This window comes from Ovis aries, chromosome 1 (assembly GCF_016772045.2).
Source record: "Ovis aries strain OAR_USU_Benz2616 breed Rambouillet chromosome 1, ARS-UI_Ramb_v3.0, whole genome shotgun sequence".
NCBI classification, from domain to species: domain Eukaryota; kingdom Metazoa; phylum Chordata; class Mammalia; order Artiodactyla; family Bovidae; genus Ovis; species Ovis aries.
In genome coordinates, this window is record NC_056054.1 from 247840057 (window position 1) to 247858131 (window position 18075).

General features: G+C 41.4%; 1 protein-coding gene and 2 non-coding genes across 6 annotated transcripts in view; 2 read left to right on the forward strand and 1 right to left on the reverse strand.

Annotated features, from left to right (window-relative positions):
• The window catches only part of LOC101108102 (uncharacterized), a 60548-nt gene that overhangs the window by 17189 nt on the left and 25284 nt on the right, over positions 1 to 18075 (reverse strand). For all 4 annotated transcript variants that reach the window (XM_060395066.1, XM_027959791.3, XM_015092633.4 and 1 more), the window contains one exon: positions 10594 to 10729. In XM_060395066.1, the coding sequence (XP_060251049.1) occupies positions 10594 to 10729 (136 nt within the window). The remainder of the gene's footprint in view (positions 1 to 10593; positions 10730 to 18075) is intronic.
• LOC114111216 (U6 spliceosomal RNA) lies at positions 3687 to 3788 on the forward strand. The gene has a single exon (XR_003587296.1). It is a non-coding gene; the product is annotated as a U6 spliceosomal RNA (small nuclear RNA).
• On the forward strand, positions 8534 to 8640 carry LOC114110996 (U6 spliceosomal RNA). The gene has a single exon (XR_003587126.1). It is a non-coding gene; the product is annotated as a U6 spliceosomal RNA (small nuclear RNA).

Below are 18075 nucleotides of genomic sequence, written 5' to 3' on the forward strand. Positions count from 1 at the left end.
AACTGGGGGCGGGGAGGGGAGGGGACAGACAAGCATCTCTTTGGCAACTTTTGGTATGTCTAATAACTTTCACCTAGTAACACTATAGAAGAACATATATTTTAATATAAAATTAGGAAGAGTACAGTCTCACAATAAAGGAAAATTTATTTTTAAATTGAGTTTTTAAAAACGTTTATTTATTTGGTTGTGTTGGGTCTTGGTTGCGGCGTGCAGGGTCTTCCGTTGAGGCACACAGAGCCTCTAGCTGTGGTGCGTGGGTTCAGTACTTGCAGCGCGTGGGCTCTCTAGTTGTGGAACATGGGCTCCAGAGCACGTGGGCTCAGTAGCTGCAGCGCATGGGTTTAGCTGCTGTGTAGCCTGTGGGATCTTAGCTCTCCCGCCAGGGACTGAACCTGTATCCCCAGCATTGCAAGGTGGATTCCTAACCACTGGACCACCAGGGAAGCCCCCAAGGTTAGCTTTTTAAATGAAGTAAGGTTAGCTTTGTGAAAAATGAACACTCTACCTATCTTTATGTTTCTAGTCTCTTTGAGGATCATTGAAACTTCATTCATTTCCTGGCCTTGGCCTCCCACGTGGACTTCGAGAATCTCTGGCATTGTAAGTGAGCATGGAATCTGGGTGAGGTCCTAGGTTCTGAAGTCCTAGGCTCTGGATCAGCTTTTATGTTTTGTCAACTCTGTGATCATGGGCAGGCCACATGCCTCATTGGGTCTTATCTTCCTCATCTGTAAATTTGGCCTCAAAAGGGTGAGTTTGCCTATTTCACAAGGTTGTGAAAAATAGAACGAAGCCATTTTTACGAAAGCATCTTGCAAAATGCAATACCAATGGTGCTATTAATTCTGGGAGCATAATTACTAAGGGCACATTAAGTGCCTGACATTGCAGGGGCTAAAAGCAATTTAACACATGGTCTTGGGACTTCCCTGGGATTTTGGTGAATAGGAATCCCCTTCAGCTGCCAATGCAGGGAACACAGGTTTGACCCCTGATCCAGGAAGATTCCACACGCCATGGAGCAACTAAGCCCGTGTGCCACAACTACTGAGCATGTGCTCTGCAACGACAGAAGCCACCATGGTGAGAAGCCTGCACGCTGCAACCAGAGAGTAATTCCCTCTTGCTGTAACTAGAGAAAGCAGGAAGGAAGACCCAGGGAAGCCAAAAATAAATAAATAAGTAAATAAATAAAATAAAAACAACCCATGGCCTGTGCTCTGAAAGAAATTATCATAACTATCAATAAAACAACTTTAAGCCTTTACCATGTGCTGGGGATATGAAATTTCAGTTAGGGTCAGTAGTGAATACAAAGCCATTCTCTTGCTTCCTGTACACATTTTCTATTGATTGAGGAGCCAGAATTCAAAGCCAGGGCTGAATGGCCCCGCCAAACTCTGCCTCTCGAAGACCTCACTCCCAAGGAAACAGTCCGCCTAATCAGGACTTGACAAGCTTTGGCTTCCTCAACTGCCCGACTGTGTCCAGTTCCTTCAGAGAAGATGAGGGAGAGCTGGGATGCCTCAAGGAGGAAATGGAGAAAGAGAAGCACCAAAGGAGAATGGAGGGTGTCAAAGACAAATTTTACAACTCAACCATTCTATATCTAGGTCTGATTCCGGATGCCGTGGATTTAACCACTATGCTACACAGGCCTCACAAGAGCTTTGGATTTACGGAGCATTCACTATGCATCAGATGTGATCATGGCCACCCACATGTTTAAGTACTGTGCTTGGCACAAAGGGGCGTTCCAAGGGTATGAGTAGGGCTGAAAGCCAGCCAAGGTCTGTTTGCCAAGTCCTGGGCATGAAGCATAGACCTGGAAGGGATAACTTCCTCTGACTCATTGGTGAGAGGAAGTGCCTTTTAATTCCTCTACCCAAAGGGGCTCTTTTTCTAACTCATATAGAGGTGCTAGTTGGAGCCTTAGGCACTATACTTAGCACCTCCTATATGATCTCATTTACCCTACAACAATCTCTTTAGTTAGACATTGTTATCATCCCTGATTTTACAAATGAGGGACTGAAACACAGAGAAGTTATTTAACTTGCCTGAGATTAAACTGTGACGCAGGGATGTGAACGTAGGCAGTTTGCTTGAAAATAACCATGAAGTATGATTCAAATATACCAAGAAAATGTTTTAATTTTCAGTAGTTCTTAATATTTACCATTTAAAAGAGAGAACAAAGAGATCTAAGTATTTAGTGTCCGAACTTAAAAAAAAAAAAAACATGCAAAAGGAATTCCTGGTCCTGGTGCACATTGTTAAGTTGTATTAATAACCCTGTCACACACGGCCAGCAGCTGCGCAGGACCCTGTGCTCAGAAGGGCTCCTCACTTGGTTTAGTGCTCTGCCATCCTCTTGAAATTCTTAATAATATTTGAACAAAGGCCCATGAGTTTCCGTTTGCATGGGGTCCCTGCAAATTCTGTAGTCAGTTCCTGTTGTCATGTTTAGTGTGGTCAGAGCAGAAAGTAAAATCTGACAGTCAACTTTAAGTAATTGTATTGTTCGGTCAGCCCTGTAGACCACTGTTAGAGGAATCCTGGTCAGAGGGAGGTGTGGTTCATGAGATGGGGAATGAGCAGGGTTCCCGCAGCCAAAGCAGCATTTGAATTTCTGCCTTGAAGTCAAATCCTCTGATACTGCCTGTTGGGGAAGGCTTAAGCAGCAGAGCTCGGTAAAGACTTATTACACATAAAAGGCATGATATCTCTTGACCCTGGATCAGTTAATCTGAAGGTGAGGCTAGACCCAGGTGCTACCAAGGGTGCATAGTGCCAGTAGGCAGGCAGTTGGTTAGTACCCCATAATCTCCATCACCAAATCTTACCCCAACATAAATGCATATGCATAAGCCACTCCAAGTAAACATTTAAATAAGCAGACCCATGGAGCTGATTTTGCTAGCAGGCCCCCTCCAAGTCCCTTGCCTCCTCATTCATCCACTGAGCTCCTCCTTTGTAAATCCCCAGGACATTCAATGATAAAAGGTGAGGAGCCATTAGTCTGTTCTCCAAAGTGCTCCTGGAGCCTGTTTGCTCATCCTCCAACTTGCTCTACAGCTGGCCCAGAACTGGACTTGCCAGAGTGCGGGTGGAGGGTTGTGAAGATGGTGCTTCTACTTCCAGGGCACCAGCCTGTCAGAACCCATAGAGGTGAAGAAGGAGAATGAGTGTTAGATGTGCAGCTGTAGAAATAGGCAGGGGAGCTATCCTTGAGGTGACTATGCAGCTCACTTCAGAAGTCACACCAGAAAATAACCCATGAGATAGAGTGAGACTAAAAAGCCCCAGAGAAGATGAATGATACAAAGGCCATGGATATTAAGTTTGGGCTAAGCTGTCTTTATGAGTTGATGTTGTAGGTCACTAGAGAAGTAAAGAGAAAGTCTTAAAAGCAGCTAACGAAAAAGACAAATTATGTTCAAGAGAAAAAAAGATAAAAGTAACTGCAGACTTCTTTTCAGAAACAATGCAAGCAGAAGACAGTGGAGCAACATCTTGAAAGTATTAACTGTCAGCCAAGTATTCTATATCCAGGAAAAAAATCTTGAAAAATGAAGGCAAACATACCACACATACTAAAACTCAGAGAAGTCACCACAAGTAGGTCAGGACTATAAGAAATCTATAAAGAAAGTCCTTCAGATAAAAGGAAAATGATACTAGTGTTGTCTTTGGCAACACATATACTAAAATTGGAACAATAGAGGTTAGCATGGCCCCTGCACAAAGATGAGGCACAAATACATAAAATGTTTAAAAAACAGGGAAAATGATACTAGAGAGAAATTTGGGTACATCCAAAGGAATGAAGAAGACTAGAAATGGTAAACGTGTGAATAGGTATAAAAGCCTTTCCCTTCTTTTTAAGAAAATATTAACTGCTTAAAACAAATATAATCATAATATGTTTGGGGATTTATAACATTTATAGTAGTAAAATATATGATAACAGTAAAACAAAGAATGAGAGGGAATGGAAATGTACTGTTGTAAGATTCTTAAACTATGAGTGAAATCATATATTATTTGAAGGTAAATTTTGATAAACTAAAATGAAGTGTTAACATTTGAGCAACCACTAAAAAAGAAAATATAGCTAATGGAACAATAAAAGAGATAAAAATAGAATTATAAATATTACTCAACCCCAAAACAGGCAGAAACATAGTTTAAATTGAACAAAAAAAAAAGAGAAAAAAAAAAAACATGATTGTATGTTAAAATCTAGTCATATTGATAATCATATTAAATATAGTTGTCTAGATAAAAAACAGTTAAAAGACAGAGATTGTCCAAATAGGTTTTTTAAAAATGTTTCTTGGAAGGAAAGCTGTGACAAACCTAGACAGTGTATTAAAAAGCAGAGACATCACTTTGCCAACAAACGTCCATATAGTTAAAGCTATGGTTTTTCCAGTAGTTATGTACGGATGTAAGAGCTGGATCATAAAGAAGGCTGAGCGCCAAGGAATTGATGCTTTTGAATTGTGGTGCTGGAGGACTTTAAGAGTCCCGTGTTGTTTATAAGAATTTAGATTAAAAATATAGATAGGCAAAAAGTAAAAGGACAGAGACAGATATATCATGCTGCTGCTGCTGCTAAGTCACTTCAGTCGTGTCCGACTCTGTGCGACCCCATAGATGGCAGCCCACCAGGCTCCCCCGTCCCTGGGATTCTCCAGGCAAGAACACTGGAGTGGGTGGCCATTTCCTTCTCCAATGCATGAAAGTGAAAAGTGAAAGTGAAGTTGCTCAGTCGTGTCCGATTCTTAGCAACCCCATGGACTGCAGCCTACCAGGCTTCTCTGCCCATGGGATTCTCCAGGCAAGAGTACTGGAGTGGGGTGCCATTGCCTTCTCTGATATATCATGCTAATAGCAATCAAAAGAAGATTGGAGTGGATATATTAATATTAGTCAAGTTAGATTTCAGAGACGGGAATAAGACCAGAGATAAGAGAAAAATATTACTAGGGATTTCATAATGATAATGAGGGTCAATTCTGCAAGAGACTTAAGAACCCTGAAAGTTCAAGCACCTAATGACAGTGCTTCAAAATTCATAAAGTAAAATTGATTAAACCTCAAGGAGATATTTGTTGTTGTTCAGTCTCTAAGTCATGTCCGACTCTTTGCAATCTCATAGACTGCAGCATGCTAGGCTCCTCTGTCCTCCACTATCTCCTGGAGTTTGCTCAAATTCATGTTCATTGAGTCGGTGATGCTATCTAACCATCTTATCCTCTGCTGTTCTATTCTCCTTTTGCCTTCAATGTTTCCCAGCATCAGGGGCTTTTCCAATGAATCAGCTCTGTGTATCGGGTGGCCAAAGTACTGGAGCTTCAGCATCAGTCTTTCCAATGAATATTCAGGGTTGATTTCCTAGAGAATTGACTGGTCTGACCTCCTTGAAGTCCAAGGGACTCTTAAGAGTCCTCCAGCACCACAATTCAAAAGCATCAATTCTTTGGCGCTCAGCCTTTATGATCCAGCTCATACATCCATACATAACTACTGGAAAAACCATAGCTTTAACTATATAGACCCTTGTTGGCAAAGTGATGTCTCTGCTTTTTAATACACTGTCTAGGTTTGTCACAGCTTTCCTTCCAAGGAACAAGTGTCTTTTAATCTTGTGGCTGCAGACACTGTCTGCAGTGATTTTGGAGCCCAAGAGAAAAAAATCTGTCACTGTTTCCACTTTTCTCCCTTCTGTTTGCCATAAAGTGATGGGACCAGATGCCCAGATCTTAGCTTTTATTAATGTTGAGTTTCAAGCCATCTTTTTCACTGTCCTCGTTCAGCCTCATCAAGAGGCTCTTTAGTTCCTCTTCACTTTCTACCATTAAAGTGTATCATCTGCATGTCTAAGATTGTTGATATTTCTTCCAGCAATCTTGATTCCACCTTGTGATTCATCCAGCCTGGCATTTTTCATGATGTTCTCTGCAAATAAGTTAAATGAACAAGGTGACAATATACAACCTTATCGTACTCCTTTCCCATTTTAAACCAGTCAGTTGTTTCATGTCCAGTTCTAACTGTTCCTTCTTGACCCACATATAGGTTTCTCACAAGACAGATAAGGTGGTCTGGTACTCCCATGTCTTAAAGAATTCTCCAGTTTGTTGTGCTCCACACAGTCAAAGGCTTATCACACTCAATGAGGCAGAAGTAGATGTTTTTTCTGGAACTTCCTTGCTTTCTTAATGATCCAAGGAATGTTGGCAATTTGATCTCTGATTCCTCTGCCACTTTGAAACCCAGCTTGTACATCTGGAAGTTCTTGGTTCACACATTGCTCCACCCTAGCTTGAAGGATTTTGAGCATAACCTTGCTAGCATATGAAATGAGCACAATTGTATGGTACTCATACAATTGTATGAACATTCTTTGACATTGTCCTTCTTTGGGATTGGAATGAAAATTGACCATTTTCAGTCCTGTGGCCACTGCCGAGCTTTCCAAATTTGCTGATATATTGATATTTTAAAGATCACAATTATCTCTATCTCAGTAATTGAGAGAGCAAGTTAACAGAAAATTTGTAAAGATATAGCAGACGTTACAACACTTGAGCAACACTGCTGACCAGCTTGACCTAACTGATATTTATGGAATATTTTCCTCCAGTAATAGCAGAGTACACATTATTTTCAAGTGCACATGAAAAATTTACTAAAATTGATCATAAATTTTGATCAATTGGGCCATAAAACTGGTATGTTTTCCACCCACAGCAGAATTTACTTAGAAATCAACCAAAGAAAAATATATGAAAATTTAACAAATATGTGAAAACTAAATAGCACTCTTCTAAATAATCCATAGATCAAAGAAGAAATCAAGAGGGTAATTAGAAAATAGCTTGAGTTGAATGACAATAAAGATACAATATATCAAGATTTGTAGGATGCAACAAAAGAATACTTCAGTTCAGTTCAGTCCCTCAGTTGTGTCCGACTCATTGAGACCCCATGAATTGCAACACGCCAGGCCTCCCTGTCCATCACCAACTCCCGGAGTTTACCCAAACTTGTCCATTGAGTCGGTGATGCCATTCAACCGTCTCACCCTCCATCGTCCCCTTCTCCTCCTACCCTCAATCTTTCCCAGCATCAAGGTCTTTTCAAATGAGTCAGCTCTTCTCATCAGGTGGTCAAAGTATTGGAGTTTCAGCCTCAACATAGTCCTTCCAATGAACACCCAAGATTGGTCTCCTTTAGGATGGACTGGTTGGATCTTCTTGCAGCCCAAAGGACTCTCAAGAGTCTTCTCCCATACCTCAATTCAAAAGCATCAATTCTTTGGCACTCAGCTTTCTTTATAGTGCAACTCTCACATCCATACATGACCACAGGAAAAACCATAGCCTTGACTAGATGGACCTTTGTTGGCAAAGTAATGTCTCTGCTTGTTAATATGCTATCTAGGTTGGTCATAACTTTCCTTCCAAGGAGTAAGCATCTTTTAATTTCATGGCTGCAGTCATTATCTGCAGTGATTTTGGAGCCCCAAAAAATAAAGTCAGCCACTGTTTCCACTGTTTCCCCATCTATTTCCCATGAAGTGATGGGACCAGATGCCATGATCTTCGTTTTCTGAATGTTGAGCTTTAAGCCAACTTTTTCACTCTCCTCTTTCACTTTCATCAAGAGGCTCTTTAGTTCTTCTTCACTTTCTGCCATAAGGGTGGTGTCATCTGCATATCTGAGGTCATTGATATTTCTCCCGGCAACCTTGATTCCAGCTTGTGCTTCATCCAGACCAGCATTTCGCCTGATGTACTCTGCACATAAGTTAAATAAGCAGGGTGACAATACGCAGCCTTGACGTACTCCTTTCCTGATTTGGAACCAGTCTGTTGTTTCATGTCCAGTTCTAACTGTTGCTTCCTGACCTGCATACAGATTTCTCAAGAGGCAGGTCAGGTGGTCTGGTATTCCCATCTCTCTCAGAATTTTCCACAGTTTATTGTGATCCACACAGTCAAAGGCTTTGGCATAGTCAATAAAGCAGAAATAGATGTTTTTCTGGGACTCTCCTGCTTTTTCAATGATCCAGCAGATGTTGGCAATTTGATCTCTGGTTCCTCTGCCTTTTCTAAATCCAGCTTGAACATATGGAAGTTCACAGTTCACGTATTGCTGAAGGCTTGCTTGCAGAATTTTGAGCATTACTTTGCTAGCGTGTGAGATGAGTGCAATTGTGCAGTAGTTTGAGCATTCTTTGGCTTGCCTTTCTTTGGGATTGGAATGAAAACTGACCTTTTCCAGTCCCGTGGCCTCTGCTGAGTATTCCAAATTTGCTGGCATATTGAGTATACTTAGCATTAATATAAATATTTATATTTGAATTAAAAAGGTTTAAAGTCAATAACTTAAACTTGTACCTTAATAAACTAGAAAGAGAGGAGAGCATATTATACCCAAGGTAAGCAGGATAAAAGAAATAATAAAAAAGAATAACTCAAGGAAATTGAATAAAGATTAACATTAGAAAAAGCCAGTGCTCACTTCGGCAGCACATATACTAAAATTGGAACGATACAGAGAAGATTAGCATGGCCCCTGCGCAAGGATGACACGCAAATTCATGAAGCGTTCCGTATTTTTTAAAAAGAAAAAAAAAAAGAAAGAAAAAGCCAGAAGTTGTTTTTCGTAAAGATCAATAAAACTGACAAATTTCCAGTCAGATTAATTGGAAAGGAGAAAACAAATCAACAATTTCAAACATGGAAGGAGAGATATCACTACAGATCCCACATGAAAAAGATTATAAGAAAATATATGAATAACTTGATACCAATAAATTTGAAAACTTAAATGACATGAACAAATTTCTTGAAAAGATACAAAGTTTTACTCAAAACAAAAACAAAAACAAACCAGAATAGCAGTCTGTCGATTAAACAATTGAAGTTGTAGTTTAAATATCTTTCCATAAGGAAAACTCTTAGTCCAGATATCTTCATCATTGAATTCTAGCAAATATTTAGAGATGAAATAATGCCAATTCTACACAACTTATTTCATTAAGTAGAAGAGGAAGAAACACTTCCTACTCATTCTGTGAGGCCAGAATTACCCTGATCCCCAATCCCAGCTGAAGACATTACAAGTATAAACTAACATCCTTCATGAACATAGATACAAAAGTTATTTTATTTTTTTAATTAAAAACATATTTTCATTGCTGTGCATGGGCTTTTCTCTGGTTGCGGTGAGGAGGGGCTGGTCTTTGCTGCAGCATAAGGGCTTCTCATCATGGTGGCCTCTCTTTTTGCGGAGCACGTGCCCTAGAGTGTGGGCTCAGTAGTTATGGCACATGGGCTTAGCTGCCCCATAGCACATGGAATCTTCCCAGACCAGGGATTGAACCTGTTGTCTCCTGCATTGGCAGGCAGATTCTTAACCACTGGAGTGCCAGGGAAGTCCAATGCAAAAACACTTAACAAAATGTTAGCAATACACTCAAAGGATAATACATTAGCAATATAGTAAATCTAGTGTTGTATTATGGGTTAACGAAACTGTTTATTAATATATTTACTATAAACAATACTAGCAAAGTTATCCAAGTTGTAAATCTTCTCATCCTTCCTGAATAAGGAAATACATTAGAGAAGGAATTTATTACTTTATAAATAGGGACTTCCCTGGTGGTTCAGTGGTTAAGAATTAGCCTGCCAACACAGTGGATGTGGGTTGGCTCCTTCGTCTGGGAACCAATATCCCATGGGGCAACTAAACCCCTGCACCACAACTACTGAGACTGAGCTCTAGAGCCTGTAAATCACAACTACTGAAGCCTGTGCACAGCAATGAAGAGTGACTGCAGACAAAAATAAATAAATATACAAATAATTATTTTTTAAAAATAGCCTTCAATCAAGCCCTCAAGCCCCAAATCTTGGCTAGGCTCTATTGCCCTTGATTGCCCCAAGATGCTACAAATACTGATGTCCTAAAATGGTGTAGCCTAGAGCCAATCCAGAAAGCTTTCTCACAGGGCTATACATGCTCACTTATGGCTTGGCCTACTGGGTATGCATTTTCAGGAGGACAGGGAGACAATCAAGGATGGGAAGGTAAAAGGGGCAAGGAAATATTCTGTTTTCTAGAAGCTTCCAAGAATAGCTCTCCTTTTAAGTAGGTTGGGACAACTTTGTAATCAAACACAAAGGAATATTCACTCTTGAGTAGGCTGCCTTTCTTCCTCATGTCACATTGCTTAGATTTACATTATATCCTGACCATAGAGAAGAAAAATCTGGAAGTCATACCTCTTGCCTTTCCTTAGTTGTCAACTTTTTAAAATGGGGCTTCTAATGAGGTCTTCAAGACCCATTGAGGGCTAACATATAACTATCTGCCATGCCATTTTTATGATTTCAGGCCTTTCCACAGATCAGGTACCAATGACAAGATGGATCACTGCTTTCCTCTCAGCTGAAAATCTCACCTGGCACCACTAACAAGCTGTAATTAAATGACTGTCCCCATGATTTAACCCAAGCACCTCGTTTTGGAAGGTGAACAAATAAAGAATTTTAGTTTTCTACTCACCATGTTAGTATTTGAGTGAATTCCAACAAGTCATTTTCTCCTTCTTTTCCCTTTCCATCTATGCCATTATCTGCCAAATACAACTTCACTAACCAAGGACCAGTTTCAATCAAATCTTTAATTTTTTTCTTGATTCCTGTAGAAAGATCAGAGTATTTGATTATTTTTAGACAATAGTTCTCCCATTTCACCACCTTTATTGATTTTAATTTTTAAGATTATACTGATCTAACTTGTGTCAGAGAAGGCAATGGCAACCCACTCCAGTGTTCTTGCCTGGAGAATCCCAGGGACGGGGAAGCCTGGTGGGCTGCCATCTATGGGGTCGCACAGAGTCGCACATTACTGAAGCGACTTAGCAGCAACTTGTGTGAGTAGATGCATTTAGCAACATAGTCAAGGAAATGCATATAACTTAAGAAGTCCTTTAAAAAATAATCATAATATCCTTTTTCTTTATAATAGCAAGCTCTTTATGAACGAAACATCTCATTTAAGATTTAAATTGTTGCCTTTACTTTGGCTAAAGAGAAAATCAATGTCTCTGGAAATTTTTCAGTAGAAGGTGTTGTCTGTTGATTCTGGAGAAGTAGTAGACCTTTTATCAGGTTGGTGAAAACATAACTGCAGTTTTGGACCATAAATTTTAAGTCATTATAACTAGGCTCAAACACATCTTTATTAACAAAATAGGAACCATGATAAAATCAACACATTTTTGCCAACGAGAAATAAGTTTGCTCATTCCTGTAGCATAAAAATCTGTGCCTCAGGATTCGATGAACTCTTTCTTGGAAAGCATCTTCTATCTCCTGCTGGTTGTGGAAGCATTTTCCCTACAAAAAGTTGTCTAGATGCTTGAAGAAGTGGTAGTCAGTTGGCGAGAGGTCAGGTGAGTATGGAGGATGAAGCAAAACTTCGTGGCCCAATTCATTCAACGTTTGAAGCGTTGGTTGTACAACATTTGGTTGGGCATTTTTGTGAAGAACTGGGCCCTTTCTGTTGACCAGTGCCATTTTGCAAGGGTTGCAGCTTTTGGTGTATCTCTTCGATTTGCTGAGCATACTTCTCAGCTGGGATTCAGAGAGCTGTAGTGGATCAGACAGGCAGCAGACCACCAAACAGTGACCATGACCGTTCTTTGGGTGCAGGTTTGGTTTTGGCAACTGCTTTGGAGCTTCTTCTTGGTCCAACCACTGATGTAGTCATTGCTGATTGTATACGATCCACTTTTCGTCACACATCACAATCCCACTGAGAAACGGTTCATTATTGTTGTGTAGAATAAGGGATGACTCTTTAAAACGATGACATTTTGATTTGTGGTCAGCTCATGAGGCACCAACTTATCAAGCTTTTTCACCTTTCAAATTTGCTTCAAATGCTGAATGACTGTGTAGAATGGTTGACGCTGAGTTCTTTGACAATTTCTCATGTAGTTGTAAGAGGATCAGCTTCGATGGTCCTCTCAGTTGGTTGCTGTCAATTTCCAATGGCCAGTCACTATGTTCCTCATCTTCAAGGCTCTCGTCTCCTTTGCAAAAGTTCTTGAATACTGTATGTTAGTGGTTCCTGAGCCAAATGTGTTGTTGATGTTGTGACTTGTCTCCGCTACTTTATGATTCATTTTGAACTTGAATAAGAAAATCGTTCAAATTTGTTTTTTGTCTAACATAATTTCCAGTCTAAAATAAATATAAAATGAACAGCTAGTAATAAGTAATTGGCAAATAAACAAAAGAAAGAAATACACATTAAATGATGTATAACATAACCACATTTATTTAAGAATGTATTCCAATATGAAATGGCAAATTTCAACAATGTAAAACTGCAATTACTTTTGCACCAACTTAATACAAGGATGCAGCCCTCTAAAAGAGCCTGCAAAGTTATCACAGTTTTTGAGTTCTAGAAGGACAAATTTGGAGGAAGAACCATCCTGTCTGAGTTCAGTGGTCCTGGAGCCTGGGTCACCCTCCTTCTATACAGCTTTCACAAAATTCACATTTTGGGGGCATATTTAATTTTTATTGCAGTGCAGTTGATTCACAGTATCATATTCACATTTGATTTATAAGTTTAGGAGTTTGGTAAAGGAAAAAAAGAACAGGCAGGAGATGGAGAAAGAGAAAAGAGTTACAGATATAAGGCTGGTTTATCCACTCGTAAGTGTGAGATGAAAGAGCTAAATCTCCAGTTAGGAAGCTGATCGCTCCCCCCAGGGCCTCCAAGAGTTTGTAGGTAAGCTTTGTGTGCACTGTGACCCTGGGAATCACAGCCAACTACTTCACGAGATGCTTGACTGAACACCAGTGACCTGTTCCAAAGTCAGGAAGAAAATGCATGGAACTTAGAGATAACATGTATCTATATATTGTTTTGTGTTGGCAGTTCAAAGGATTATAAAGGCTCATTTAGGGACTTTCCTGGTGGTCTGGTGGTTAAGACTCTGTGCTTCCAATGCAGGGGGTATGGGTTGGATCCCTGGTGGGGAAACTAAGATTCCCACATGCCACCTGACCTAAAAAAAAGAATGAATGAATAAATGAAAAGGGAGATGTTAAAGGCTTATTTAAGGAATTTCCTGGCACTCTAGTGGTTAGGACTCAGTGTTTTCATTGCCATGGCCTGGGGTTCAATTCCTAGTCAGGAAAAAAGATCCCACAAGCTGTGCATCCAAAAAAAAAAAAAAAAGCTCATTTAGCTACACACTAGTTTTGCCTGACATACTGACTTTAGAATCTAACCTCAGGGCTGGATGAGACCCTTCTGTTCTTGAATTCATTCAGCTTTCAACAAATATTTTTGACCTCCTATTATGTGCCAGCCACAGTTCTAGCTGCTGGGAATTTAAGTAAGTAAGTAAGTGAAGTCACTCAGTCGTGTCTGACTCTTTGCGACCCCGTGGACTGTAGCCTACCAGGCTTCTCCGTCCATGGGATTCTCCAGGCAAGAATACTGGAGTGGGTTACCATTTCCTTCTCCAGGGGATCTTCCCGACCCAAGGATCGAACCCGGGTCTCCCGCATTGGAGGCAGCCGCTTTAACCTTTGAGCCACCAGAGAAGATTCCTTCCCTGGGAATTTAACTGGGAGCAAAAGAGACAGAACTTCCTGCCCTCTTGAAGCTGAGGCAGTACATTATCTAGTGTGTGGGAAGAGCAAGGAAGAGGAGAGAGTGGATGATAACTCAGGGTATGTTTTCAAGTCATGAAAGATAACTGACTTTTTAGGGAAACATGACAAATTTGGACATTGGATCATTCTAGCTTGCCAATTTAAAAATAAAAGCATGCTTTTAGAAAAGATCCAATTGGTTTATTTGGAAATAAATGTAATCTGCTGAGTTACTAAAGGAAATAGGATTTATTTTCCTTCAAAACATAGTTGGAGGGATGGCAACTAGCCTATCCTTTAGTTTTACTGAAGATGAGCCTGACTGGTCCACACCTCATTTGTCCTTACATTCAGGGTATGAGAATGATCACTAATGACAGGCATTATGAATAATACAACAGTGCCAATGTCCTAGCACAGTATCTGGCACACCATAGGTATTTAATAACTGTTTCTTGAATAAATGATTGAATCAATGAATAAGTGTAATCATGTTGTAGAAAATTTTATCTCACCATTCATTGTATTTCCAAGCCTGGTGTATGTAGTTAATAATGCCTTGAGACAACTCGTGAACATGAACAAAGTATGATTTTTCTGGTTTTGACATCTCTTCACAAATATAAATGCCTTTGAGAAGTTGACTACCCAGAATGATTAACAATGTGGATACTGATTGCAGGTGGCACTCATTTCTGTTTGCCCCCTCCTGGCATGCCAGAAAGCAGCAGTGAGGAAGCATGAGGCCAAAGGGGCCAAGGCCAAAGGCCAAATTCCTGTGCAGCTGCTCTGCTTTGCAAGGAAAGAAATGAAATGGTCTCAGCCAGTCATCATCCTGCACTGAGCCAGCGTGGTAAATGTGTGCAATTGGAGAGGAAGGAGGCTCCCAAGCTTGTGATTGTCCTGGTCCAGCTTGCATCCCCATGGATAAAACAATCCAAATCTCACTCCAACTGGTAAGAGAGGTCATAATGTCATCTGGGCCCATGAAAAATAACCAGTTTAGAAAGTGCTAGTCCAAGGCACTCTCCAGAATTTAGACCTCTAGGGAGTCCCACATGCCCTGTTAGAGGGTAGGAAGGCTAATCCTGCCTTAGGTCAGGGACTTCCTGCTCCAAGACCCTAACTAAATTTCAAGCAGAATCAAATTCTCTTCTTTGAATGGGAAATGAATTTCTTGGGGTAAGAGTGAGTCCATGCTCAGTTCCTGGTAATACTTGATCCACCCCAGCTGTATTCACTCCAACCTAGTTTTACCTAATCTTACACTTCTTTAAATAAAAACAAGCTCACCAACAATGACCGCTTTAATTGACCCTCCTCTGTCTCAGAGACCTTAACAGTGGAATAGCGATGCCTGCTGTGCCTGCGACAGAGTGGTGTGCTGAAATGAGAAGAATTTCCAGGTTTGAAACCTCTCTGAAAAATGCTGTGTGACTCCCTAGAAAGTCACTTAACTTCTCTGAACCTAAATGTCCCCATTGCTGACATATAGATCATAATACTCATATCCTGGGCTTCCTAGTTGGCACTAGTGGTAAAGAACCTGCCTGCCAATGCAGGAGACATAGAGACGTAGGTTCGATCCCTGGGTTGGGAAGATCCCTTAGAGGAGGGCATGGCAACCCACTCCAGTATTCTTCCTGGAGAATCCCATGGACAGAGGAGCCTGGTGGGCTACAGTCCATAGGGCTGCAAAGAGACACAACTGAAGTGACTTAGAACACACAAACGTACTCATCTTCTAAATGCATTGTGAAAACTGACTGGGAAGCACGGTGGGATAATGATTGCAGGGTCATGTAGTGCACAGCAAATATTACTGCCTAACTTTCCAGCTTCATTTCTGGATTGTGTATCATTGAAATCCTGGGATGGGTCCAACCTGATGGAGAACCTCCAGGTATAAAATGTCCTCACTTCTGCCAGTGCCTCCCCGAGGATCAGATACATGTTTCTGAAAACTGCATGCCTCACCAGGGAGCCATACCACAGATTCAATGTAGACTAGCTCTACATTGAGCTTCCTCCCATTTTCTCTTCAATTAATCTCTGAGATTCCCCAGCTCTTCCTGATTTCAGAACCTTTCTTACCGCCCTCACTGCTGCTGCTGCTAAGTCGCTTCAGTTGTGTCCGACTCTGTGCGACCCCATAGACAGCAGCCCACCAGGCTCCCCTGTCCCTGGGATTCTCCAGGCAAGAACACTGGAGTGGGTTGCCATTTCCTTCTCCAATGCATGAAAGTGAAAAGTGAAAGTGAAATCACTCAGTCCTGTCTGACCCTTAGCGACCCCATGGACTGCAGCCTACCAGGCTCCTCCGTCCATGGGATTTTCCCGGCGAGAGTGTTGGAGTGGGTGCCATCGCCTTCTCCAACCACCCTCACTAGGTCCTGTCAATTCTCCTTCCTAAATATATCTAGACTCTATATTTCCATCACTGCAGTCTGTTCTGCCTTCTATCTTCTTTCTCCTGATCTACCGTAAAAACCTCTAAACTAGTCTCCCATTGTCCCGATGTCCATCTCTAAAACAAGTGCTGCAAAGCTGCTGGAGGTTCTTTTTAAAAATCCAGCTCTTATTATGCCACTGTCTTGTTTCAAATGCATCATGGCTCCCCCTCTGCACACAGAAGAAAGTCCTGTTCCTTAACAACATTTGTGGCTTTTGGCCATATGTGTCCACTGGCCTCCAGCCCTCTCCCCATGATCACTCTGCAGTGAAAGTCACACTTTCCAGATGCTGGACACTCCAGGCACTTTCACCCCCTGAGCCTTTTCTCACCTGGTTCCCTTTGCCTAGAATGCTCTCTCTTTCATAGTTGAACCTCTTCTCATTCCTTCCAGCTGCTGTGCTGTGCTGTGCTAAGTCGCTTCAGCTGTGTCTGACTCTTTGTGACCCTGTGGACTGTAGCTTGCCAGGCTCCTCTGTCCGTGGACTTCTCCAGGCAAGAATACTAGAGTGGGCTGCCATGTCCTCCTCCAGGGCATCTTCCCCACCCAGGGATCAAACCTGTGTCTCTTTCTTCTCCTGCATTGGCAGGCAGGTTCTTACCACTAGCACCACCTGGGAAGCCTCATTCCTTCAAGAGAGAGCTCTGTTTCCCATATGAGCCCATATCCAAAGATCAAGTGTAAATTTTCATGGAGCCAGAAACTCCCATCTGGCCTCTTCTGAGACCAGCAAGTGGGTATCACACATTTTGGTGGGCATCAGAATGCAAACCATTACTCAATGTTCATCTGTGGATGCCAGGTCCCAGTAGGACCTTTTTGAAGTTGGCTTTTGTTTTTTAACTTATTAAAACAGCTGCTTTCCATCAACAAGGAGCATGTGTGATTTTCCGTGTATTACCAGAGGTTTATCAGCCAGAATATAAATCCTATTGATTGCAGGACTTAAGGAAGCAAAGTGTAATTAGTGTTGGACCTTGGACCAAGGTGTAATTACACCAAGGTGTAATTAGTTGTCACACCTTGGACCTTGGAATCTGTCCACAAAGATTCCATTGTCTAGCTATCACTCAGGATAAAATCTTGAGTAAAACAATTTCTGGATTATAACCAGTAATTTCCTGACTTGGAACTAATAAAGCTGTTTAGAAGATTACATCTTGACTTTTGAACTTGACCCTTGCATTCCTTAAAGCCACTAGCATTCCTATGCTCTGTGGCAATGATATAAACACTAATAGTTTATTTGGGGAAGTGAATTTGCCACCTGAGTGACTTTAGTACTGTAGGAAGGGTCTGTCTGGAATAGAAAATGGCAACCTACTCCAGTATTCTTGCCTGGAAAATTTCATGGATAGAGGAGCCTGGTGGGCTACAGTCCACAGGGGTGCAAAGAATCGGATACAACTGAAAGCACATGCAAGCTTGGGGACTGAGCATGTGTCAGATTTTGCTCCCTGAACACATCTAAGCCATATGCTGGGGCTCCCAGTTCTAAATCCTTGAGAGTTAAGACAATCCTGGAAACTATGGTGTGGGGCTTAGGCTGGGAAATAGAGCAGACCCGGGGGACAGAGCACTCCTAAGTCCTTGCTGGGTCTTCTGAACTTTGAGGGCCTTGAGGTGACATGACAAGTCAAGCTGAATGGGGCACAGGGGAGCTGTCTCGTCTGCAGATGACTGTTTCCGATGACCTCTCAGTGATTTTCAGTGTTCAGCCATCCTCTGGCTCCTTATGGACCTGACAAGTATGTGACTAGGGTGGGCCAAGCCAGACCTCACCCACATGAGTGCTGGTGTTGTCAAGTTCCTGTAATCATTCATTTGGAAGGAAAAGAAAGGGTGTCAGGCTTCTGAATGGGGTATTGACTCGTAGAGTTCAACTTTCCAAGCAGCAGACCAAAAGCCTC